At 41.9% G+C, this 27,657-nt stretch overlaps 1 protein-coding gene across 1 annotated transcript; it reads right to left on the bottom strand.

Moving 5' to 3' along the window:
- Positions 1 to 479: 479 nt before the first annotated feature.
- On the bottom strand, positions 480 to 26,723 carry pik3cg (phosphatidylinositol-4,5-bisphosphate 3-kinase, catalytic subunit gamma). Its single transcript, XM_078281322.1, has 24 exons — positions 26,558 to 26,723; positions 24,891 to 25,110; positions 22,813 to 22,984; positions 21,024 to 21,286; positions 20,348 to 20,434; positions 19,937 to 20,037; positions 19,586 to 19,755; positions 19,282 to 19,469; positions 18,665 to 18,772; positions 18,484 to 18,571; positions 17,148 to 17,577; positions 15,398 to 15,496; positions 15,172 to 15,307; positions 12,571 to 12,636; positions 11,516 to 11,659; positions 11,283 to 11,364; positions 10,528 to 10,631; positions 9,897 to 10,043; positions 9,058 to 9,148; positions 8,832 to 8,962; positions 7,707 to 7,818; positions 6,367 to 6,524; positions 5,989 to 6,070; positions 480 to 4,632 (listed from the first exon to the last, which is right to left on the bottom strand). Exons 2-24 carry the CDS (start codon positions 25,101 to 25,103, stop codon positions 4,433 to 4,435), a joined length of 3,372 nt encoding a protein of 1,123 aa, XP_078137448.1. The 5' UTR covers positions 25,104 to 25,110; positions 26,558 to 26,723; the 3' UTR covers positions 480 to 4,432.
- Positions 26,724 to 27,657: the final 934 nt, after the last annotated feature.

Below are 27,657 nucleotides of genomic sequence, written 5' to 3'. Positions count from 1 at the left end.
ACACACACACACAGCAGTTTACAGCCACAGAACAGAGTGACATGTAAGAGACTTATTCTTCATGCAGTACATTCACACCCACTCGTACTATTCTGTTCAAATAGTGCTGTGAAACAGGCAGATGGGAAGAGGAGCAGGATGAAGAGATGAATGGGAATCTGACAAGAAGGAAGAGGGGAACTGTAAGAGAAAAGTTGAGGAAGAAAGAGGAGAGGATGAAATGCTCGTGAAAGGTGTCAGTGTTGAAACCTGTAACTCTGGGAAAAGGCTTGTGGTGTTACCCCATCTTGTGGTTAAAGTTAATTATCACAGTTGTTATTTTAAAAGAGTTTCAAATCGGATCTGGCTCAGGATCAGAACAATCCCTCTTATTGGAGGAAGACAAGCTTGTGAAGATGGAAGATATGAGCGAGGGGAATGTAAATTCTTTGAACTACGACGGGCAAACAAGAAATAAGTCGGACTTATGAAACAGAAAACAAAGAGTAGATAACTTTAATTGTCTGATGCCATTTTACATAAGCATTTTATTTCCAGAATCAATGATTGAAAGCATTTACAGTCGCAAAAGGCGCTTTACAAAATGTTATTTCTGAAAAAAGAGGAAGCTTTAGATTTTTTCAAGCCCAAAAAAATATATACGGATTTTTTTCAAATGCTGATGCTAATTGAAACTTTCATCTCCCACTGTATAGTTAATAGTAACTTATGCTTAATGTAAAAAATCTGATCCTCTTCCTCTACACTATGTCCACAATCTGCTAGGGGGGGGAACTTGAGATATGTGTGAATTTTCAGTCAAAGTTGGCTTGTATGGGTGTTTACTTTGCTTGAAAATGTGACCTGGTTTCCACAGATTTTAAAATCAAATATCATTTATCATCAAAATCATTATATAATAGACAAAAAAAAAAAAAAAAAATCACGTATATGTTCCACCCTCCTATAAGAAGTAACTACAGCACTGACCAGCATGTGCTAAATGCCACCAACAGGCCGTTATAAATTAGCATGATTCAATTTGACTCTAAATACACAGTTTTGGAATTAACATTTCATGTCAAGACATCGAAGAAGTATTCCTGAACAATCGGTGCAAATGAAAAGATTGATAATAATTTAAATAATAAAACTCTTCATTACATCATTTTCTGTCTCTGACCAGGAGAGTGCAACTTATTCAATAATTCTTTGCATATTAGTCAATAAAACCAAGTGTTCCGAACAATAAACATAAACATGATAAACTAATTCACAGACTGATCCTTTAATCTTTAATCTAACCGCTCCTCTTGGAGTGGAGGGACAGTGCAGCACTACTTCAGCGAGAATCCAAGGAACACTGTGACCCGCACTATGTTTTAAGATTAAAACAATGTGAAGGAAATGGGTTTCCTCAGCAGGAAAGGACTTTGAATGAGACAACTAGAAACAGGAAGTAGTTGGCCTTTGTGAAAGGATGAAAATAAGAAATGGTGTAGAGATCCAATTCCGTACTTAAAGGAGAAATCCATCCGATTTTTACCTGAATCTTGATCGCTAGATGTCACCGAGTACTGTCGATAGGAAGAAAAAAAACGACCCAAAATCGGTGCTAGCAAACTGGAGTTGCTGCAGCTAATGGCCAGAGTCCCCAGTTAGCTAAAATGACAGTTGTGGGGGCATGTTCTAAAGAGTGCCTTTGTGCCTCTTAACAGACACAAATGCAATTAAAATGTCAACATGAACAGGGCCCTAACGTGACAACAAGATGCGTTTTCAACTCAGACATTGTGAAGAAACCGTTTAAATTCAAAGTTTGTACTGTCACCTGCCTCTTTTTCCATCGGTCGCTTCACCGAAAGGTAGACGATGAAAGTTTAGGTACTTGTATTTTCTCATTCTGTTGCCACAATTCGGAAAGGCACAAATGCGAACCATTTCTTTTCCACAGTAGATCAACACGCGCTATTCTTCCTCCAAGCTTCTTCCCTTGTGAACACCTCCGATCTTCACTCTTCACACACTACGCTCCGATCTGCACACTGCTGTTTACCATTTCCTGCAAAAACTGAATTCCCACGGGACTTCAGCGCGAGACTAGAGCTAGCCACAGGCATCATTTGGACCGTTTCCATGTAGTTACATAGTCACTGATATGGTCATAACCACTACAGTGCTCAATTACTTATTTTTGAGGGGGAAATAATAAACTTCAAGTTTTCGTCGCGAAGGCATGACCTCCGTGATCGACTCTTCTGGGCTTTCGGTGAAGCGACCGATGGAAAAAGAGGCAGGTGACAGTACAAGCTTCGGTTTCTTCACAATGTCTGAGTTGAAAATGCATCTTGTTGTCACGTAAGGGCCCTGTTCATGTTGCACAGACATTTTAATAGCATGTTGTGTCTGTTAAGAGGCACAAAGGCACTCGAACATTTCCCCACAACTGTCATTTTAGCTAACGGGGAGCTCTGGCCATTAGCTGCAGCAACTCCAGTCGTTTTTTTTCCTATCGACAGTACTCGGTGACACTTAGCGATCAAGATTCAGATAAAAATCGGACGGATTTGTCTTTTAAGTTGTTTTTTTGGTTTGTTTGTTTTTTCAAAAGGTTTCTTATTTAACCAAAATCATTATCAATAACTGTTTGAGGTGGTTGGGCAGATAGCAACTGTTTCATCTGAGAAACAGTTGAAAATGTGTGGAAACGACAGGTAAAACTAAGCAGGCAAAAACTTATGCAACGACAGTCATAGTACGGTTGATTTGAGAAAAAGAAGAAAAGAAAAAAAAACTCTGATAAATGTTATTGAGCTTGGTGTGGATGTTTGACTTGGTCTAAGCAGAGCGTAGGGGTTTATATCATGTTCCCTGTCTTCTCAACATAGAATATAATGCATTACATTTCATTTAGCACTTATGCATCTTGGTGCCAAGTCTGCATACATGCAGTGTCTCGGGTTAAAATCACCTCTTGCGGACTCAAGTTCCAGCCTTTTTCCATAGTTGAAATGATTGCTTTTGATGAGATGTTCATATCCCATTTCTAAATTATTCATCTGCTGTCATTATTCTTCATAAAAATGACTTCATATTTGAGATGACCCGTGGTCTAAAATTCAAAATCTGTGTTTGCAGGTATACTGAGACTTTAAAAAAATGACTTTTCAGTCTTCTGTTGGAACCTTCTTGTACGACTTATTTACATCAAATAAAAAAAATGAACAGAAATGCGTTAAGGTCCAATATGTAATATATGTACTGTAATGAATCCAAAAATGACACCAATGCCTCATCAGATATTAAGGAAACATGTTAAGCTGAAATACTATCTTTTTTGACAACAATGCTAATGTCAGTATCTTTTATTTTTGAAATTTACGTTCCGTGACGGAATTTACGTTTGTGTTTTGGCCTGTGTGTTGTTATAAACTGCCAAGTTTGACAGCCAGGCCGGGTTGCCAGATATACCTGTAGAAACGTAAACCCAGCACGCTACAGCTGTAGTACAGCCATGGAAGCAGCACACAAACGAACGGGATCAACGGAGATAGATTCTACACGACCTAAAAAAACACAGTTGCGTGACCAGAGACGTAACAAACCCCGGGTAAATATTGGAGATGTATTTGAAAGATGGAGACAGCTTAGAGCCCAAAAGGACTCTGAGTTGGCTAATTTCCTCCTGAACAGGTAAGCATTAGCTTCAGGCTAATTTATCACAGCTACAAGGGACGGGCATTTTATGTCATTTAAACATTTGTGTACTCACATTGAATTATATAGCTAGAGTACCCGAGTTGGTTAATCGCAAAAACAATTTGAGACACAGCCAGTAAAGTGATCCCGACTGGTCCTGGCTAACGACGCTATGCTAACCCTGCTAACTGCTAACGTTACCACGCAAGCAATCCATAGCTGTTTACAACGTGTACAATGGTGAGTTATTTTAAGCCAAGAGAGGGAGGCTGTGAATCGGAAAGAGAGGACCGTGAGTTTGCAGTGTTTTTAGCAATTGTTGCCGCAATTCTAAGCCAATGAAGTGTGTGTAGTCGGGTGGAATAGGACGGCAAGGTTTTATTTTTAGTGGTTCCTATCCTGGCGTGTGGAGAGGACAGCGAGGTTGTCGGGTTTTTAGCGGTTCCTACTGTAATTCTAAGCCGAAAAAGTGTGCCTGCCAGTTGGGTACAGAGCTCCGCGTGAGCACGGGCTTTTATGACTGTCAATATAGCCAGCATCTAACGTTAGCTACTCCACTGTCTAACATTGTTGGATGCTGCGGTCTCAGCCTGGCAACCAACGTGAACTTCGAGTCTGGGCAGGAGGGGGCGGGGGAGACGACTCTTTCCAGTATTTTGAATTTGTAATGCAGTAACTATTTTAAACACTAGCTGTCAGTATTACATATTGGACCTTTAAGGAAATCTTAATCTGTCCTTATTTATACAGAGTCCTAAGTGGACCGTTTCTCCACACCCTGCTTGATCCCCAGCACCAGGTGAACAAACCAGTTGATCTGAACCATCCAGCCCTTTTCCCTGCAGATCTCTATCTGGTCCAGGAGGTGGCGCTGCGCCTCGTCCTCGCTGCGGCCGACTGTCAGCGCCTCACGGATGTACTCGATGTCCTCCTTGCTGGTCAGCTGTGGCATGCCTGTCAATGGACCAAAAAATAAGTGTCTCACTTTTCAGACACGAGAATCAGCATCGGTCAGTATCTATCTATGGTTTTGTCATTTATCTAATCAGAAATACATCTGATTGTGGTTGTAGCTATAGGCAATGTATTGATATTATATCGATATCGTGATATGGGACTAGATATCGTATTATCGTGATATAACACAAGTGTTATCTGTCCCTGGTTTTCATGGCTGCATTACAGTAAAGTCATGTACTTTTCTGAACTTACCAGACTGTTGTAGCTTTTCTATTATTTGCCTTTACCCACTTAGTTATTATATACACATTGATGATTATTTATCAAAAATCTCATTGTGTAAATATTTCTTTGTAAGCACCAATTGTCAACCCTACAATATCGCTGCAATCGCGACCCCCTCCATTCCAGTCAATGCTTGATAATCCACCAGCTGCGCCATGGCGCGTCCCAGAAGAGTGCGTGAAGCGGCTCTCCGCTCCACTAAAGATGCGCGCCAGGGCTATTGTCACGCGAGCCGCGGGCCGTTTGGACAGCCGGGCAGGAAGCGAAACAGCGAGAGTATCCAGTCAGTTTGCCAAAACACCCCCCACCACCCCCCCCCCAATATTTCGTATACGTCTCCTCTACAACACAATGAACAATGAGAGATTCATCTTGGAGGTGGAAAAACATAATACGACATCACAGATCTTTTTTACAAAGACAACGCCAGGAAAGAGAAGACATGGAGTTTAACTGTAGGAGTGCTTGGAGTGGAAGGTACTGTAGATACCAGCTTAATAAACACGCAATTGGGCGCCCGGATAGCTCAGTTGGTAGAGAGGGCGCCCATACATAGAGGCTTACTCCCCGACGCAGCGGGCTCGGGTTCGACTCCGACCTGCGGCCCTTTGCTGCATGTCATTCCCCCTCTCTCTCCCCTTTCATTTCTTCAGCTGTCCTGTCAATAAAGCCCTAAAAATGCCCAAAAAATAATCTTTAAAAAAATAAACACGCGATTGTTCTGTAAAGTACAAAGTAGAGACAATAAAATCTGCGAGTCGGGCAGCAAGACGCTCCGCTTCTGAGACGCTCCCGGTGTAGTATGGCGCGTGGTGGAGGACGGAACAAAACCGGAACGCATGACACACATGCGCCCGGTGGAAAATCAGGGTTAGTCCGCAAATATTAAATGGAAATCTAAACTTAATCTACAAACTAAATTTAAAACTGACCCAAAAACACTTGGAGTACGCTGGGTCTAACTATGTGGCGTGTGGGAAAAGGACATGATTTTAACAAAAATTCCATTAAAAAAAAATAATGGTAACACAAAGACTTTGGGTTTTATAAGGAAGGAAGTCGTACCGGTCATCAGCATCATGGAGAAGAGGATGATGAGCAGGTTGGTGTGGTGCCGAAGGGCGAGGTAAGCCTTCACACACACATCCTGAGACAGAGATAAAGGATGTATAATTCATGCATATTGTACATTCAGACAAATAAATGCAGGAGATTGGACACATCGGAGGTCACCCCTTGGCAACGGTGGCTGTGCTCAGCTGATTCTATTTCTTAAACTCTACCAAGCTGATTTCTGCAAATATATCCCATATAGATCGCCCTTTCTGTCCTATTTAATGTTTAAAGAATGGCGGACGGATGATTTGTGCATGTGGATTAACAGACCTCCCCCTGGCCTGGACACGCATTACGTTTAGTGTATTCACATGAATATTACTGCACCTGGAATTTCTGGAAGTGGGGGCTACTTTTCTTTCCCGATGTTCCCATGACATACAGGAAGTCTGGTGTGAGCACAAAGGGAACCCACTCCTTACTGATTCCCATGAAACTCTTGTAGTTCCCCAGGATGTGACCAAAGTCGATGTGGAAGAGATTCCCTGCAGAAACACAAAGGGGATTCGTTTTTGATTTGTTTTTCCTCAACTCCATGTTTCATTTCTACATCTACGTACATATCAGGCCACATGGGCACATCTCTAAAATAAAAAAACAGAACAGTGCAGTGTAATTGAAGTCATCATGAAATCATGGCTGAAACATACTGGCCAGGAATTTAGTTTAATATTGAAATTGAGTTTAAAAGAACCGGTCCGGTCTGTCTACTGGTGTTTATCAATTTTCTTTAAATTAAATTGTAGATGTAGGTTAACAAAATGATGAGATTTATTACACTGTTCCGGTCAAAAATGACCGATTTACACATTCCCTGTACCATAAATATGGCATTTTTCATCAGATTGCCTCAATACCTTATGATATCCTTCCCAAAAGGCATTTGAAACACATAACATTCATTGTGACTACTTTCTTTGAATTTTGAGTGATTTATTCAACTTAGTCACACTTCTTTTGTTTACGGTTAAAAATGACCGCCATAGGAAATGAATGGGAAAGAGTATAATTTTCATCCAGGAGACAAAAGACATCTCCATACACACACTCCTACAACTTTCCTGTGCTTGTGTACCCATTCACAGGTGCAAAGCTTCCATTTGCAAGGGACACTGCACCATGACTGCAATTTGCCATTTGTGTGTTTCTGCCATCTCGCACACACATACTTCATGTTGTCAGTTCATGTTGTCATGTTGCCACTTGTGCATGTGAACCAACAATGTTTGCACACGCATGCATGCACGCACACACACACAGAAACACACACACACACACACACACGTACACTCACATACACACCCACACAGTTCATGTGTCATGTTGCCACTTGTGCATGTGAACCACCAATGTTCACACACACATCCATGCATACACACACACACACACACACACACACACACACACACACACACACACACACACGTTGTAGATGTCAATGTTCTAATAAGGTTCTTTTACAATAAATGTTCTATTAAAAATACTTTTTGTAATTTTTATTGGCATTTATGTTCAAATAAGAACAGTTAAAACTGCCTGGTCAAATTTGACCGCAAACAGTAAATTAAGGGGGGTAGCAACAAACAGTGTTTGAAGGTAACTGCAATATTTCCTCTGTATGACATCATATACATGTATATTTTAGTACAGACAAAATAAGTCATTACCAGATTCGGTGATCATGATGTTGTCATTGTGGCGATCCCCAATACCCAGAACGTAGGTAGCCACACAGTAGCCACCGCAGGAATACAGGAACCTCTCCACAGCCTGCTGGAACTACAAAGAGAGACAGAAAAACTGTTTGTCACACAATAAAACAACCCTTAGCTTATTATCCATGCCATCATAAACTCCTTAGGCAATAACTGGGCTGCAACCTAGAGCTTTGATTGATGGGCTTCAGAGAAGGTTTTTGCTTTGAAACGTCAGATTCAATCAGTGTGTCCTAGGGCAAGGCATTGAATGGATTCCTCGTTGTTTCAGGAGAGCTACTGAGTGGCTAAGAATTGTATAGAATATGGTTTGGTGCTACAGAACAGGACAAGTCTCAGGTGTGCAAATGTGAAATTGCCCTCTTCCATTAAATCTTTCACTGTACCTGTAATGTAAAAAAAATACTGTGCTATGATGTACTAAAAACAGTCACCTTTTCTTTTTAATTATGGAGATAATTCCGTGTCTTTTTTTTATTATAAAGCAGGTGTAGGTGCTATATAAATACTGTGAAAGTATCAAAACGCTCAATCCACAGAGAAATTATACACAGCCCATATTCAGAAACTGTGCCTTTAAACGAACCGTTAGGGTTTCCGACGGTTGTGATGTCACAACTATACTACATATAGGTAGAAAGTGCCGCTACAGTGCTGTTACAGTCATTCCCCGGCTGCAATGACGGTGCAGAGGCAGCGAGAGCGCAGATGCAGAAGACCCGGAAAAATGGGCCAATCAGAGCAGACTGGGCTTGATGAAGTGTTGCAAATTAGATTCTCAGAACATGTTAAGAAAAGAAGATATAGACACTGCAGGTGCAGGTGTCACAGCAAAAAGTAGTGTGTGAGTGTTGTGGCGACAGGAAACCCCCTGAGGGTTGCTTCCTTCCTGTCTGTCGCACTGCCACTTCCTCTAACGTCTGATGCACAGAGCAGCAGCTGCTGGAGACGAAAGTGTTTTGTAACTGGATGGATGGACGCATTGGAGAATGGGTGTTTCTGTTTTTGGTCCAAATAATCTTGATATAGTCCATATAATCACCCACATATATAGTTGCATGCCATCGTGATGTGTACCTTGTCCTCGCTGACACACTTGTCCCGCAGCCACTGACAGAGGATTTCATCTTTAAAAGCTCCAGTGCTTCCCACAACACTCTGCTGGATGTTAGCGATGGTGGTGGCGTCCTTCACAGTCTCAATCATACCTACAACGACACAGCGATAAAAACAGAGGCGAGGCGTAAACCTCACAGAACGACTGTAATATTCATACTTGTTTGTTCTCCATTGATTATCTGACCTATTTTGTTTCCAGTGGAGATGCAGCCGTATGGTAACAGACAGAGATCCAGTGATTCCGTCTCCCAGATCGACTCCATGATCAGCAGAATCTGAAGGGACACGAGGAGTCTCTGTAAGAGTCTTTCTGCAATGACATGCTAGCTTCTGTCGGTTTGTTTTTTATGGTTTGGCTACGTTGCACCCGTAACTTAGGTGGACCGTTCGCAGAGCGGATGTGCCGCTGGCACAGCACTGTGAAACGTCAATCCATTGTTAGCTATTATCAAAGGACGCAGGTGACGTGGCCGGGGTTGGCTCAGTGGGTAGAGCAGGCGCACATATACTTGGAGGTTTATGCCGCGACGCAGAGGTCCAGGGTTCGAATCTGACCTAGGACGATTTCCTGCATGTCTTCCCCCTCTCTCTCCCCTTTCTCACCTAGCTGTCCTGTCAAATTAAAGGCGGAAAAGCCCCAAAAATTATCTTAAAAAAAAGGACGCGGGAAACAGGAAACAATAAATAAAATTAGAAACTCTCAAAACCAAACACGCTCATTGACAGCCATTAAGTCATTTCCTGGGCATTGGTTGTTTAATTTAAAAGAAATAAAGACACTTTATGATCCATGTCTGTGTAAAAGGGCCGCACACACCTCGTGTGAAAAAATATAAATAGAAGACTGTCCTATTTTTAAGCTTGTAGAGCAGATCTCCTCGGTGCATATGCAACACTTACGCGCTGCCCTCACGCCCGGTGTAGCCAGTTTCAGTGATTATAGTGAAAGCGTAGTGTTGTCAAAGATCTGCTCCGCATACGTCATGCGTGCAATGTAGCCGGCACCGTTAGAGACACACTCACCTGCAGGATGAGCATATCCTGTCTGAGGTCATCGCCGTCTTTGAAGATGATGCCGATGGGGTCTTTGGACAGAGTGGTGGGGTCGGCCCTTTTAAACTGCAGCCACAGTGGCTTCTTCTTAGACGCCATCACTTTACACTGCTCGATCTGAACGTGCATGAACAGTCTTTATCTTGCAATTCAGTGATACAGGTATTCACATGCTCACATCCACTTTTCTTTTGTGTTGATTTCACCATATAAAACTGGTTTTATATATCGGTTAATATTGGCTTACCACTTGCAGACACCTGGGTATGGGTTAGGGCTGTCCCCTCTAAGTTGATTAGTCGACTAATCGGTCGTTTTGGTCGAATTGGTCTTTTTTTTTGTTGCTATTTCATGCTGAATGACTTATTTCCAAGAAACGTATGAACACATCTCTGGTAAACACAAGATTTAAAGAGGTGCTTTTGCGCGATTCTTTGTGGAGAAACTCAGTTTTACAGATCTGTCGATTAAATCAACTCCTCGATTAGTCGACAAAATCATATGAGTGTTAATCGACCAAATATTTCTTTAGTGGAGGGCAGCCCTAGTATGAGTGTGTATGGTTTTCTCCTGTGCCTGTGAGTGTGTGTTTGTCCCTCACCAGCAGGGCTCCAGCTCTTAGTCCAGGATCGTAAGGGACTCGGAAACTCTCCGGCAGACCGGACGACTGCAGAGTCTCCAGCTTCTGACGCAACTGAAACACCACTGACAAGCACACCACACACACGGCTTAAGCTTAACTACTTTCACTATGTTTTATTTTAATCCTGACACACCAACCCGATTATCGGCCGTCTGGTGAGATCAGTGACTCGAGTCTGTTCGGTGTGTTCCGTGCCGTCGTCAGTCTGAGGAGCCGTCGGCGTTCATTTTGGCCGATTTGACTTGTTGAATCGGCCAGTGGGCAGTCGGACTCAATGACCAATCTGATTGGTGGAGTGCCAGCCCTTGACTAGCGAATCAGTGCACAAGAAAACCGGAGCTGACAACGCCAGTATCTTCTTATTACTAGCCATCGTATTTTCTTCCGTTGAGCGAGTAATGACAACAACGATCTTTCTTGACTACTATCAACACTCTCACTTACCAAGTCTAGATAGAGAGATGTTCCGTCATTTCCGGTTTTCATTTTTTGGGCGATAATACAGATTAGCGCCGCGTGCTGTTATTGAGACGTATTACGTCTCGCGCACGCGCAGAACGCACGCTCAAGTCGGCGTCACTTCGGTGTGTTCCGAGGCACTTTTTGGGCCGACTCGGGGAGACGGGAGCCGAATGATCAGTCCGACTGCCGACGGTCGGCCGTCGGGTTGGTGTGTCAGAGCCTTTAGTGTCTGCAGAGCTACAGGATGGCACCTTGTGCTGTAATATCACACTTGTCAGCAGACATGGCCTTGACCTCACGGGTGACTTTCTGCAGAGCCTCCGTCATCTCCACCTGCAGAGCATCAGTTCATCATGTCAGTGACTGAAAGAGCTGATTATCAGACAGACTGCAAATCTGAAATGCGTGTGTTTTTTTTGTTTTTTTTTAAATCTACACACACCATTTTGTCTAAGAACAAGGCATGAGTTACAGTATGTCTTACCTGTTTCCTGAAGTCCTGCAGCATGTCCTCACCACAGCCTCTGAGGTAGGCCTCCAGCAGGACAGCATACCTCTGCTGGTAATGCATGGACTGAGCGATCTCACTGCGCAGGAACCAGAAGAGAAAATGGCCGATACGCTTACTCTGTGGAGAGAGAACAAAACCTGTAAATGTCAATCATAATGAAGTATCTTCCTGCAGCTAGCATCAGGCGGGAACCAGAGACAATAATACTGTATGATTATTATGATATCAGGCCATGTAAATGTCTGGTCTATTATTCGGTCTATAGACAGAATAATTCAATTAGAGATGTTCCGATGCCATTTTTTCCTTCTCAATACCGATTCCAATATCTGAACTTGCGTATCGGCCGATACTGAGTACCAATCCGATACCAGTGTTACCGTCGTACCAGTGATACGATTCTTTTTTGGGCATTTTAGGCCTTTACTTTTTTAATAGGACAGCTGAAAACATGAAAGGGGAGGGAGAGGGGGAATGACATGCAGCAAAGGGCTGCAGGCCGGGGTCGAACCTGCGGCCGCTGCGTCAAGGAGTAAACCTCCATATATGGGCGCCCGCTCTACCAGGTGAGCTACCCAGGCACCCGACAACATATATTTTATTATGTTTTAACAGCTGTACTATGCCTGTATGGATGTGATAGGATTGCTATCATTGTTGTGTGGCCTGGCTCAGGTTAAACACTTTGTGAAACATGAACAAACGTAAACAGTGAATGCCAGAGAACTCTCTTTTATCTAGTTTGACAGTAAGTCATAACGGAAAGTCGATTTTCTTCAGTACTTTCCGATACCAGCATTTTAGGCAGTATTGGAGGCTTTTCTGATGCTGGTATCGGTATCGCAACATCTCTAAATTAAATATTTGACAAACTCTTTTCATCATTGGGAGAAAGACAAAAACACATAGAGACAGATGAATGGGCAGACAGACAGAAACCACAGGACACACGCACACAATCACGATACACTGCAAACACTGTAAGACAGTGGGAGAAAGACACAGAGACAGATGTTGGTCCTGCTTACCCTCAGAGCTGTCTTCAGCAGGAACCTGACCAGGGCACTGTCATGGTAGGGCTCAAACTTGACTGCCTGCAGGACACACACACACACACACACACATACACAGACAGGCGCGCCCACACACACACACACACACACACACACACACACACACACACACACAGACACACAATGAATGCCATCATGAAACCCATTCAAAACCCCACTGAATACACTCCAAAACCCCATGGAGGAAATCTGAAAATAAGCTGGTTTTCATTAAGTTGACATTTTGTAAATACGGATTTAAACGGCACCATGTGGAGTTTTGGACCAGGTAGTGGTGCTGCAGAGCCATGTGCCAACATCACAGAAGAAGAGGACCTTAAGATGATGTTAAAAACAGTAAAAAAATAAAATAAAAAATGAGTTGTTTAATCTGATGAATCACTTGATATGAATATGTTGGAGAGAGTCTGTGTGTTCCACTGTGGTTGGTAATTTATTTTCATTAATAAAAAAACAGATTCAACTCTGTAACGTTGACATGGAAATGGCAGAGTAATATTTTTAGTGACGCACTGTGTGTTAAAACAGCTCTTGGTGTGCTGTCATGCTGATTTGAGCACGTTCTGAATGACTAGTTGACCAATTTAGATTGCCTGGTCAACTACCAATCTAATCAACTAACAATCTACTTGTATAAACAGGCTTTGTAAAGGTTTTATGAGGTAGGAAGTGCATGAAAAATGGTTCAAGTTGCCCATAAAAACTTCACAGGGTACCTTTAACAGACAGCTGAAGGAAGTGCACTGCAAACACAGAGCTCACTGTGCACACACAGGACTGCTATTCAAATGTTTTCAAATTGAAGGGAGCAGAGTGTGATTAAACAGCTCAGACAGATAGCAGACAGAGGAGTAAAGAAGACAATAGCAGTGCTGTTAAACTGGTTCCTTGATGTTTTGATCACGTAATCTGAGAACTAAAAACATTTTACTGCAATTTTGGCACCTACAGGAACACAATGTCTTTTTTTGTGATCAATTAATTCACCCACTTTTCAGATTAAATTACTTCAATATTAGCTTAAAATGAATATCTAATTAAATCGAACCTCAATGAGTGATTGAGTCTATAATGTCCTCAACGTTTTTCTCTGTTCGGTTTTGCAGTGCTTAGTTGACAAATACAAGAATACACATTATCTGAAAATAGAACTAATAGATTGACACATATGCTACCTGTTCTGACTCAGTATTTCAAACACAGCAGCAGCATATTTTTCTATGTGTACAAATATATTCTGGAAAGACAATGCCCACATATCACTAAAGCCCATATGATACAGAAACAACAGTATACTGTACTTTAGAGGTGCCAGTCATTTTCATATCAGACCAAAAGGGCCCTTTGTTGGCTGCAGCTCATAATTCATGTGGCTCATGCAAAGTTGCCCACAGAGTCAACTATGGAAACAACAGAGGACAAACATGCAGCGTGTGTCCGCTGAGCTGCCTCTTTCCACGAGCTTGTCAAATAGTGAAACTGTGAATCAGGCTGAAGAGGAGAGTAAATTATTCATTTCTTTTTTAAGACGTTTTTGGTCATTTTGGCCTTTAATTGATAGGACAGTTGTAGACAGGAAAGGAGAGAGAGACGGTCACCAGACGGTCTGGTGATAACCATTGGTCTGGTGATAGCCATTAGTCTGGGGAGTCTGCTCTGTATTTTGTACTGCACACGAGGCGTGATCAACAGGCATAGTTCAAATGACTCTGTACGCAGTTGGATAGTCCTTCAACCAATCAGACCGACGATCCGGGTGGCGTAGCAGCGACCGCGGCATCAACGGGTTGCTGCGCTTCGGTGCCCGCCATGTGGAATGTAAACAAGAAGCTGCTTGGTCGCTTCTCTATCGTCATCGTGTTAAACCCGCCAATAGCGCGCCAGGTGGATAAGCCAGTTTGTGATTGGTCCCTGCAAAATTGTAACGGAAGCAGGATAGATAAAAGTACAGGTTTCCAGCCTGAGCTGCAGGGCGAAATCAAATCGCCGGCAGATCGGGCTGGGTTTACCCAGTCTAGCAAAGGGCTGCAGGTCGGATTCGAACCCTGGGCCGCTGCGGTAAGGACTGAGCCTTGGTACAGTGGGTGCACGCTAGGGCTGCACAATTAATCGCAATTTTTATCGAAATCGAAATGTGGACTATATCGTAGGGGGGAGGGGCACAATATTTGTTAAACCATTCTGAATTCAGTATAGAGGTGCTGCAGGGACGTCCCGGCCTACAAATCCTATCCTACAGACTAAAGAAAACATCTTTGTTTGGCACAGATCCTCGCAAAAATCACAATATAATCATTTTGATTTTTAAAATTGTAATATTCTTCAATGAAAATGAGAATAATGATACAAAAATGATCATTCCCTCCAATAACGTGAATCATATCGCAATCGCAATATCAGTCAAAATAATCGCAATTAGATATTTTCCTCATATCGTGCAGCCCTAGCGCACGCTCTACCAGGGGAGCTGTCAGGGCGCCCCGGAACAGGAGAGTTACTGGAAGAAGCATTTCGTCAGCATAAAAAAAGAAATCAAAAATAGCAAAGAACACACACCTGTACGAGCTGCAGAAGGTATCGGAGCACATCGTCATCTTCCAGAGTCTCCAGCTTCCTGACGGCCATTGAGCGAACCTGAGCATCCGAGTAGTGGCAGTCCAGCAGCTGCATGGCCAGACCCACATCCAGACCACTGGACAGGGACAACATGAGGACACGTGATGGGACATTGACGCTACAAAGGACAGACACGTATAGTGGCACTGCAAACGCCCTTTTTTACCTGCTGTCCCACGCGCTGCTGCGCTCCAACAGACGGTGTGTTGCCAAAACATCTTCCTGTTTCCCCCACCTGACTGAACCCAGGAGCTTTGGGTAGGCCCTGAAGACAGGAAGTCATAAAGAGACAATTAGAGCAAAAACACAATCATTATATACAGGCTTCCCACACATTTTCATGGACAAAATTTCTAAACTTTTCCATGACTTTTTAAAAAGGACCAATAACACAATTTCCATGAACATTCACAACGTATAACACAAACATAACTGTATAGTATGATTTACTCCAATTTAAATTATTATATGAAAACCTTTTTCAATCTCTAAATGTTCATTGTTCGATGTTAAAACCATTTCTGGATACATGTCTGAGAAACAATGTATACATATACATACTATGTATTATTTCATGGCTCTCTGATGACATGGGCCATTAGACATGGCTCAAATTGCACGAGTCATTAGAGAGCCATGAAATATGAAATGTACACTCAGACATATCAGATTCAAACATTGTGTCAGCTAGCTGGCGGGGGAGACGTGTTAGTAAACCATACATTGGTTACGCCACACGGCGTGTATTAGAGCTACGTTACGTCAACAGCTACAGAAAATAATACGTGGAAGGTTATCCACGGAACCCTGTTTATAACATTTATATAACCCGCATTATGGACTATACACCCACCATTTGCACATACTATATGCCATTCAGCCATTTTGTATATATTTGTGAATGTATTTATTGTTTATTTCTGTTGGAGATAGTCATTGTTTTGTTATATGTAATAGTTAAATATTTACTAATTTATGTTGTTTGAATTATACAGCTGCAGAAGTTTGATTATATCATTGGTATCTTTATTTTGGTTAAGTATCTGCTAGTGCTTTTGTTTTGAAAGTACCACGCAGCCTGAGCCACCAGGTGACGTCTACATGTATGCAGCAAGGAGACACCGGGGAGGGCTGATGCTAGAGACACCATTGTTCCTTTGTTAAAATGTTTGTTTGCCGAAAACTGGGAAAATAAACCTCACAAAGCCACCTTTGCCTGGACAATAAACGTTTCTATCTCTGCGTAAGGTTCACTCCTTCTGTGCCTCAGTGGCTGGTTTGGTTTTGAGTTTGTTTTGTTTGTTTTTGTTCAATCTAAAATCGCCACTAAAATGTCATATTAATTAAACCACCAAAGCAAAATCCTTGTAAGTGTTACTTGGCAATACAATCTTTCCTGATTTCTGATTTAGTAGTCCATTTTCTTTGGAAACAAATTAGTCTCACACTGCCAGACCTTCCTCCACAGCGCTCCAGAGGAGGGTCTGACTAGCCCACACAGCATTCCGGGATGGGAGAAAAACGTGCTCTGGTTTATTGGCATTTCTTTAAACCAATCGCAATCGTCTTGGCGGCGTCGGACGGAGCCACGGTGCCTCTGCAAAATAGCCTCGGGAAGGATTTTGTTTTGGTGGAACGTGAACGTTCAAAAGTAGTTTTAGTTGTGCAACAGAAAACTCAAGATTGGACAGATAGTCTAGCTAGCTGTCTGGATTTACCCTGCAGAGATCTGAGGAGCAGTTAACCATAGTCCTCACAAATCAACTGGAGTTTAGAAACGCCAACACAAAGAAAGCGGAAGGTGACGGACATCTGCCCAAAATGAGGGACATCCAGCGGAATTTCCGGCGACGCCGGAGCAATCCCGGGAGTGGAACGTTGTGGATATAGACTAGAAATGAATAAAAAAATACTACCTGGGGTCGCGCATACACTCATGCCTGAAGTGCCACAGCAGCTCTTTGTCTTCAGGGCTGAGCGGATGCAGGGGGTCTGTGGCCACGATCGCCGCAAACTGTTTCTTCAGGTGGTTGGGCATCTCTCTCTGACCGCGCTCCCCTCCCTCGGCCTCCTCGCAGCCGGCGGCGGCGTCCCGTCCCACGTCCCGACTCTTGGGCAGCACCACGGGGTAGCAGTACTTGTCCAGCAGGATGGCGACGGCCATGGCTGAGGCCTTGTCGGGGTTGGTGGCCGAGGTGAGCTTGTCTGCGTTGATGCTGCTGCTGCTCTCCTCGCTCTTCTCGGGCATTTTCCACATGTGGAGGATGAACTCGCCCTGGCGCAGCAGGGAGCGGTGGTCGATCAGCAGCAGGTTGACGTAGTACAGAAGACGGCTCTTGATCTTTCCTGACAAGCGGAAAAGAAACAGACGGATACAGAGCCTCGCTCGCATGATACAATTCAATTCATTTCAATTTTATTTATATTATCAAATCATAACAAGAGTTATCTCAACACACTTTACAAATAGAGTAGGTCTAGACCACACTCTATAACTTACAAAGACCCAACAATTCCAATAATACCCCCAAGAGCAAGCATTTAGTGCGAGAGTGGCGAGGAAAACAGCGGCTACAGTGTAGTAACTAGAGCTGCAAAGATTAATCGATTAATTGATTAGTTGTCAACTATTAAATGAATCGCCAACTATTTTAATAAGCGATTAATTGGTTTGAGTAATCTTTTAAGGAAGAAAAATGGCAGAAGTAGAGTACAAAAGCTAACAAAGCTAAGTTTTTTTTATCACTGATTGATCCAGTGAGGAAACTGCTGCTAACAGGTTCTGTATGCTGGAAGGTTTTAGAGAACATTCTTGAAAAGCACACAGAAGATCCCAAACAAAGAACACTAGTGTTGCTCTGAATCTGGATTTCCAATTAAAGGAGGACACTAGAGCTGCAAAGATGAAACAATTAATCAATTAGTTGTCAATCAATTAATCGCCAACTATTTGATTAATCGTTTGGATTTTCAAATTCTCTGATCCCATCTTCTTAAATGTGAATATTGTTCTAGTTTCTTCTCTCCTCTGTGACAGTAAACTGAATATGTTTGAGATGTGGGCAAAACAAGACACTTGAGGACGTCATGTTGGGCTTTGGGAAACACTGATCGACACTTTTCACCATTTTCTGACATTTTATAGAGCAAACAACTAATTATTTAATCGAAAAAATAATCAACAGATTAATCAACAATGAAAATGAATTGTAAGTTGCAGCCCTACAGGCAACCAAATGTTGTAGACCTCACCATCATGGCTGCCTGTTCCCGCTGTATTATCCTGGTAGGCAGAGGATCCCTTGGAGTTTGGCGTCTGGGACTGCTTCCCGCAGACCACCTGGGTGGGAAAGAAACAGTAGAGCACTAACGGTTAGTAACAGAGTACAAAGATATGTCATTCATCTCCACTGCATCTGAATGAAATGTTCACCTGGAGGTTGAGTCGTGCTCCTTTGGGCAGGTCCTTGATCTTAATGTTAAACTCCAACCAGCAGTTCCATAGCACTTCTTCATTGAAGGTTTTAGAGGACGTCCTCTCCTGAGAGAGCAAAGCCAGGGTTAAACTCTGCTAGCTCAGCTGTCCAAAACTCACTGTCTGTGTTTTGGAAAACGAGTTCTTCCTCAAATTGTTGGTTACAAAGCCAACATTCAACTGTTCAACTGAGATAGGTGTGGTTCTCAGTTCTGATTGGCTGAATCTTGTTTAAAGTTATCGCAGGTTCAGGTCCCCGTACGGACCAACGTACGGAGTGTGGACTGGTAGTCAGTTCACCTCCTGGGCACTGCCAAGGTGCTCTTGAGCAAGGCATCAATCACTTTCTACCTATATATATAGTATAGATGTGACATCACAACAGCCGGAAGTCCTGACGGCTCGTTTAAAGGCACAGTTTACAGTTTTAAATAAGTGGAAAGGAGAAACGGAACAAGAAAAGGCAGACGTAACAAAAATATATATATGTCACGATTCTGCTGTCCTAAAATCAATATAGATCACGGCCGCCATCATCAGATTTTTGTTGTTGTTTTCGAAAAGTTTTCGATTACCTGGGCTAAAAGCTGTTGGCCGTGGAAGATGCTGGCTTCTATGAAGACAATAAACTCTGGGATTTTGGGGAGAGATGGGATGTCAATACCCAGCACCTTCACTCTGAACTTCCTGTTACAGTCCCACATGGAGATGGTGAACACTCGTTCATGGTCCTTCTCATCGATGGTCAACTGCTCATGGGTACCTGACAAAAAGTTACGAGGATAATTATTAGTATCAAACGTAGACTGTGTTTACATGTACCATATCTCAAGAAATTGGAATTGATACATCATGAAGTAACAAACACAGTAGGCTTACCTGCGACTCCGGTGCAGTCGTCCACTTGTGCCCAGTCCTCCTTCTGAACCAGATCCAGGTCTGTATCAGGTGGCGCCTCCAGAACCAGGTGGATTTCCTCCCCGTTCTTCAGACACTGACGGATCCAGTTGAAGTCCTGCAGCGGTTTATCCCCGTACAGGTACTCCTCCCTGTGTTGACAGACACCGAGAAGCTTACTTTCAAGTTGTAAAACCTGACATATTATTGATTGTCTGCTTCAAACTACCCTCTATAACACAATCCAGTGAATTACTCTTATACTTCAAAGCAAACTTTATTACGTTGACTCCGTGTCTAAGTAGCTATGGTGCGTTTTAGCCTCCGACATACCTTCCGCACACACGTAGCACAAAGTCGGCCTCGCACATGTTGTCAGGAATGCCCAGCAAACTTCTCTTATTTGCTGTCTTGGCGAGAAAGCTCACCAATACCTAAACAAGATAGAAAGTCAAGTCAGAAAATGGTACAGCGTCCTGTTCAACATTGGGGAAAAAATAACATAAACCTATGGATCCCACTGATTATCTACACTAGCTGTATGTATTTACTAGGGCTGCACGATGTGAGGAAACTATGCGATAACGTTATTGAATATCGCGATAACTATATCAATCGGAGAAACGGAAAAATCTGAGATTTGTATCATATGTGAATAAAGTGGAAAAACTAACTAATAAAAATGATGTTAAAAAAAAACGGTAGAGTAACAGAAGCGAAATGACTGGTGTCTACGTTGGGTACCTGTGCTGGCGTGTTGTCGATGGAGACCTTGATGGTCTGGCTGGCCGTGCCGATGTGGATCACCACCAGAATGTGACCGTTACTGATCTGAAGGAGCAACACATTAAACAGACAAAAGAGTGAATGAAAATACAATAAAAGAAACATATACAGTACATTCAAGGAAGGATGAAGGGAATAAACGTTCCCACCAGATTGTTTACAACTTCCTCGTGAGTCCTGCATACTTTGGTGAAATGTTGCAGAAACTTAACTCGCTAAATCTGCGGCAGCAGCGTTCAGATTTAAAAAAACATTAATAAATAACAGGAAAACTGAGATGAGAAATTAGGTGTGGGATCCGTGTGGGATGTGAGGGGGTTTTCTGCAGACAATTTCATGGAAACATCTTTGTTTATTGTCGGTGAGCTTGTAAAGCTGCAGGTCTCGGGACAGCAAGACCATTTCAAGAAAATCAGTTCATTTCACTGGAAACACTTTGACTTAAATAGAAGTTTACATGGGCACGCTTTGCTTTGCTTACAGACAATATTGGAAATTCATTCTATATAGACCGTAACGGCCAAGAATGTGTTTTGGAAAAACTGAACTCAGCCATCAACCGACACACACACACACACACACACACACACACACACACACACACACACACACACACACACACACACACACACACCTTGCTGAGCAGGTGCTCAGGCAGCGGCTTGCGGGTGACCCAGGGGTCCATGGAGTAGAGTTTTGCGTCGCGGTCAGCCAGCTGGATGCGTCGCGGCGTCAGCAGCTTCCTGCGGGTGAACTCCAGCTCGTCGTCGTGCACGTTGCTGACATCAGTCACGTCGTAGCCGATCAGGTAGTTGAGGTAGCGCTGGTACTGCTGGGACTCGTCCGAGGGCTGCGGACGGGGAGCCAGCTGGATCCGCCCCACGTCTTTCTTCAGGGCTTTTTAAAAATACAACACGCATGTTTTCACATCATTCATGCTTCATCATCATCAACAATTTACCAAAATTGTTCCTGGATAGAGGGGGGGCTGGAATGAGGTGACTGGGTGAATGGGTGACTCTCTGGAATAGTTTGATAGTTTGGAGGACAACGTTAAATTGAGTAAAATGAAATATAAAAGAGCAATACTGGAAAGGTTAAGTAAAGAGAAGGAAGGTACGTGAAGAAATGATTTCATTAAGGAAATGAGGGAATAGTAACTTCAACGACTGATTGATCGCCAAATGTTTTTTTTGGGATTTTGACAATGTTTTCTGTTGCAGGGTTGTATGGTTGTTTATTGAAAAACAATAGACTGAAAACACATTGATAAGGATTATTTTGTAATTAAAGATGTAAAAGGTACGGACATTTCAAAAAGGGTAGGACACGAAAAGCCTTTTGCTTCTTCCTACTCTCTTTTGGGACAAGAGTATTTATTATTATTATTATTATTGTGCTTATTTTTGGATTTTCTTCTTTTTTTTTATAGTGAACTACTTTTGTGTCTTGTGTTTTAAGTTCTTTTTGTTTATTCTTTTGTATGGTGTTGGAAATAAACTATCGATTCATTCATTCATCATTAGGGTTGGGCATCGTTTGGATTTTAACAATTCTGATTCCAATTCCGATTCTTCCTTTGGATTCCGGTTCTTATCGAGTCTCGATTCTGATTCTTTGAGGGGTGGAGTTGAAACGGGTCACATGCCTATTTTCACAAATAAGTGGAAAGTTTTATTTTGATTCAATGGTGGTTTGCGGTTTTACAGGGCTTTTTCAACGGAAAATAAAGCCACACTAGAGCGCCGCTGACTGTTCTCCTTGGCTGCAACACGACGAGCGCCTGGCCGCTACGGAAACCAAAACTTGCGCATGTTGAATTGGGAAGCGATGATCGGATTTGAAACCAAATAAAGAAACCATTTTTGTTTTTGTTTTGTTTTTTATATACACAAATCAACTCCTATGTTTCTTAGGTAAAAGTTTGGGAATGTATGCATATATTGTATGTGTATATGTATAAATGTATGATTAGAAGGGTAAAGGGGTGCAGATGTATGTGTATGTATGTATGTTTATGTTTTTGAATTGTTTTTGAATTTCTTTTATTATTTTATTAATTTCTATTTTTTTTTTTCGCCATGAGGGTTGCTTTTGTTATTTTATTATAATATTATCAGCACTGGGTGGACTACATAGATATGTACATACATAGCTATGTACATACACACACACACATATATATATAAAAAAGAAAAGGGGAATGATAATGGTACTGCTTTGTACGATAATGGATTGTTAATTAAGTGAAGGAATTGCAATAAAAGTATAACAAATATTTTTTTTAAATGATTCCACTGGAATCGTAATTTTTGAAACGATTCCAAGTAGGAATCGGGTTCTCGATGCCCAACCCTATTCATCATCCCAACAGAATGACTCCGTTTGCGACTACATTGTGGCGTCACCGGTTGGTGCTGTACCTCTCCAGTAACGGATGCAGTCCAGCGTCTGGAACACCTGGTGCTTGTCGTAGATCTCGCACACGTTGCCTTTCTTCTGGTAGAGCAGGATGCAGTGGTCGGGGGAAAAGCGCTGGTAGAAGTCAGGACAGAGGTTTAAAGTCACCGCCTTCAGCCACACCTGAGCTTTCACCTGCGAGACAAGAAACAACAGGCTTCAACGATAAGGGCTGCCCGATGGCCGGGGGCAAGTAAAACGCCTCGTCGGTAGTGTTGGGTATCGTTTGGATTTTTACGATTCCGAACCGGTACTTTTAAAATGGTTCCGATTCCTAAACTGATTCTTGAAAAACTGAAAAATGACATCAAAGAAAGGCTCTTTTATTACTTAATGTGTCGATTTCAGCCGACACATTAAGTAATAAAAGAGCCTCCACATTAAGTGGAACCGAAATGAGGAACCAGAATTGGCGTTCTAATCCGGTCCGATTCCTACCGGTTGCGTAGGAACCATAATGGAACCGGGTTTCTGTACCCAACCGTAAACGTCGGGCAAGTGAATACAACAACCCACTTGCCCGTTGGGTTTCAATCATTTTTTTCCATTATTCATCATATCATATAGGGCTGCACAATATATCGGGTTTTTTTTAGAGCTGCAGGATATGAGGAAAATATACGGTAACACTTTACTTGAAGGTATCTACATAAGAGTGACATGACACTGTCAGAGTTAGGGTTCATGTGTCATGACACAGACATGACACATGAACCCTAACCCTAACTTGTCATGACAAAACCGGCGTAATAAACACATCGCGAAAGGCTGCGACATAGGCACAAAACTGATTTTTTTGTAACGTTGAAAGAAAATATCAGTAGAAAACTGCACATTAAAATGTAACTGTCATTCTTTTTTTAGCGGTACCTTTTATATTCAATTCAGTTTGTTCAACAAAAGAATGATGGAAGTTATTTTATTTGGTTTGTTTTAAACTCCTCGAGCAATTAGTTAGTATTGTAGCAGAAAGCAGCAGAAATGCAGAACTGAGTACATTTTAACATCTGTTTATGCATCACGAGTAATATCGTTATCATGATATTCAACAACATTATCGCATATTGCATATTTGGTTACACTTTACCTAAAGGTATCTACATAAGAGTGACATGACACTGTCATGAACGTGTCATAAACATTATAAACAAGTCATAAACGTTTATGACATAACACTTCTTTTAGTTTTTTGGTTTTTGTCATGACAAGTTAGAGTTAGGGTTAGGGTTAGAGTTAGGGTTAGGGTTAGAGTTCATGTGTCATGTCTGTGTCATGACAGTGTCATGTGTTCATGACAGTGTCATGTCACTCTTATGTAGATACCTTCAAGTAAAGTGTTACCGCATAGTTTCCTCATATCCTGCAGCCCTAATATCATAAATGACATTATTGTTCTCTTGCCCCCCTCCTCTTGCCCACGTCGGAGAATGGCTGTTGAATGATTTGATTTGAATGTGCTGTTGGCCAATCAATTCTCGAGTCAAGAATTGAGATGGCGCTAGTGACGCGTGACTGGCGGCTGTCTTCAATATTTGATAACCACTTACAAAAAAAAAACTATTTAAATGTACTTTGTGCAAGTAGAATTTGTTTTCAGGCAAGTGAAAAAAAACTTAACATTGAACCCTGAAATATAATGCATGTTTAAAGCCACTGAGAGTACCATTTTAACTTCCATCATGATGAGGGCTAGGTACTGAATTTGATACTTTTTAGGCACCGACCAAATTGCCTCTAAAGTATCGAGTATTGAAAAATGCCTCGTCATTCAATACCAAATTTCAATACCTAAGGAGTAAATCTCATCAGCGTCAGTGAGCCAATCAGCATGCTTGTACCAAGATCTAAGAATGTTTGTGATTGGCTGTCTAGTGTTACACGTCGTAGAGGCAGGCAGGACAAACTCTACGTTACACAGAGAGACGGGGCTCACGTAGTAGGAGCTGTGAATAAATAAAAATTATGGAAATATTTTGAACGATACCCAGCCCTCATCATGAATAAACCCTAGTGTTGACAGTAAATCAGTAACTAAGGAGACCTGTTCCACAGTCCAGTTTCCAGCCACCTCCAGCAGCAGGGTGTCAGGGCATTTTCCGCCCCGCGCCGCGGTGGGCAGGACAAACTCAACACTGATCTGATCCATTGAGGTGCAGGACGACGACATGATGGCCTTCTTTCTCCTCCTCCTCCGCGTGTCTTCTCGTAGGGCTTTGGGTTCTTGGTTGCTCACCGGGATCTGCTGCCCGTCCATCGCCTAGCTGGTTGGGGGACAGATAGAAATCTCTTATGATCCAGTATACCTCTCACCTTCCTTTACAGGCAGGTTGATCAAAGAACAGATCAGAGTGACAGTAATGCCAATAATTCCCCCACCAGATAAATGAATATATATTGATAGAGAGATAGATATTTGTAATACCAGCCACCTATCCATCAGGGAACACTGATCTATGACTTATCAACTCTTTTCATTTCAGTTGCTTTTTGAAAGTCTTGTTTCTGTAATTGGATGTAAAGATTAAAAACACGCTGCTCTGGACGCCCGGATAGCTCAGCTGGTAGAGCGGGCGCCCATATGTAGAGAGGTGTACTCCTCGACGCAGCAGGCCCGGGTTCGACTCTGACCTGCGGCCCTTTGCTGCGTGTCATTCCCCCCCTCTCTCTCCCCTTTCATGTCTTCTGCTGTCCTATCAAAATAAAGGCTGAAAATGCCCAAAAAATAATCTTTAAAAAAACTGCTCAGTAAGGACTATTTTCTTCGTCGATTAATCAGCAAATCTTTTAATGGTTTTGTTTATGAAATGTCAGAAAAATAAAGAAGAAAAAAAATGTCTGTCATAATTTTCCAGTCCGACCAACAGTCCAAAGCCCAAAGATGTTCAGTTTGATATCACGTAAAACAAAGTAAAAGCAGCCACTCCTCACATCATGAGAGGCTAGAATCCAGAGAGAGATGGACATTTCTGTTTAAACAATGAATCAATTCTAAAATAGTTGCCCATTTCATTTGATGTACAAATCGCCTTGTTGACTAACCGACTAATCGTTTGAGCTTCAAACTGCAGTCAGCAGTCTTCAACCCAGTCCCAGTGAGACGCAGATAGAGATGGACTGTGCTATGTTTGGCAGTGAAATTAATGTTTGACTATTGGCAAGCATGAATGAATAACTATTAATAACTAGCTACAGCTAAAGGGGGGATTATTGACTGAGACTGTCCCAAAGCACTGCTTTCTTATTTTATTTATTTTGTTTTAATTTCTTTTCTAAAACAACTAGGGCAAACCAATAAAACTCATTTTAAAGGAAAATGTGCCATTTCCTTTACACAATTTTAGTTTTTAAATAAACTATGATCTTAGTTGACTGAAATAAGGCACAGGATTAAACGGAGTTTCCCTTCTGCTTATTTTACACCAGCAGAGGAAGTATTAAAAGCAGGAAACAAAACTCAACACGGATATATGTGTGGATGTAGCCAGAGAATGTGATGTAGCCTAAACTATAACTGCACTAAGTCACACTGCTGTTCAGTCAGTCTGCTGTTCTAACGACATAAGCGTTATGTGGTCAGTATCAGCAGTTTAAAGCAACCATAGCAGAACTGTTAGTCTGGGGGCGAATGTAACGGTAATTCACAGCTGCCATAATAATCGTAAAAGAGGGGCGTCAATTTTGTAAAACAAAAACGTTTTTATGACTCACCAACGAACGCAGACGCAGGCGGCAACGAAACCCCGAGCTTTTTGCAAAAGTTTCGGCATTTATGCTACATGAAGAGACCTAAAACCAGAGTCAAAATAGTTGGTAGGCAAAGCCTGGATTTAAGGAAACGCTGCGGGTCTTCAACTCAGGAAGGTTGTCAAGCTCGCCGGCTAACAAGAAAAATACTTCCGGCTTTTCTCTTCAAAATAAATCACGTACAGCTAAAAGGAAAAAATATATTTTTTATGAAGGGTGGACATGCACACAGCAGCCATATTTTAATTTTCTGGTTTAAAGTTGGTGGTCAAACTGTATGTAACACAAGGAATGGAACGGTGTAACGATATGGAATAGTTAATATGTTCTCGTTAGTAAGCCAATTAATTATTTAAGAATGTGTAATTGTAGTTTTTGGCCACTATAAAACAATTAACATGATCACTATGATATACATCTTTTTGTTAAATATTTTAGATTGCTTCAGCTTGAGGATGATTTATTATAATCTGATTATTTCTTATCGATTTCATTTGTGAATAATTGACCAGAAGTGTTGTAATCATGTCTAACTTGACGTGTGGTGCCTTGATGCAGTTCCTCACAGTGACCGCTGGAGGGCAGTGAACACTCACAATTCTACTTCTGTCAAGGGTCAGCTCCACCAGCATCAAGGATCTCCTGACCACAAAACTTTTTTTTTTTAAACCAATACTGATGTTACTCTTGATATATATAATAATCATCTTAATAATAACATGTACATATTGATTATATGATTGTTAGGGAAACCGAGACCGTCTATGCTTGCAATTAGTTTTTAAGCCTAGCTCGTGTTCTCGGCTTCCGTAGATTATTTATTATAATTACAATTTTACCGTGTGTTAGCCAATTTATTATGATTTGGCAACACTTCTTTTTTTTTACTACTGTCTTAACTTGACTAAACTAAGGATGTATTCGATAGATAGTGACTGGAACTTTTTTTTTTTTTTTTTTTTTTTACCGTTACTTATACTTGTATTTCTTGATTACAAGTTATTGTAAAGTAACAGTACTTTTACATGGGTACAATGAAAGGGTTACAAACGTGTCTGAAACAC

This window comes from Sander vitreus, chromosome 23 (genome assembly GCF_031162955.1).
Source record: "Sander vitreus isolate 19-12246 chromosome 23, sanVit1, whole genome shotgun sequence".
Taxonomy (NCBI): Eukaryota; Metazoa; Chordata; class Actinopteri; order Perciformes; family Percidae; genus Sander; species Sander vitreus.
Note: the sequence above shows the minus strand (reverse complement) of the source record. Positions and strands in the feature narration are given on the sequence as shown.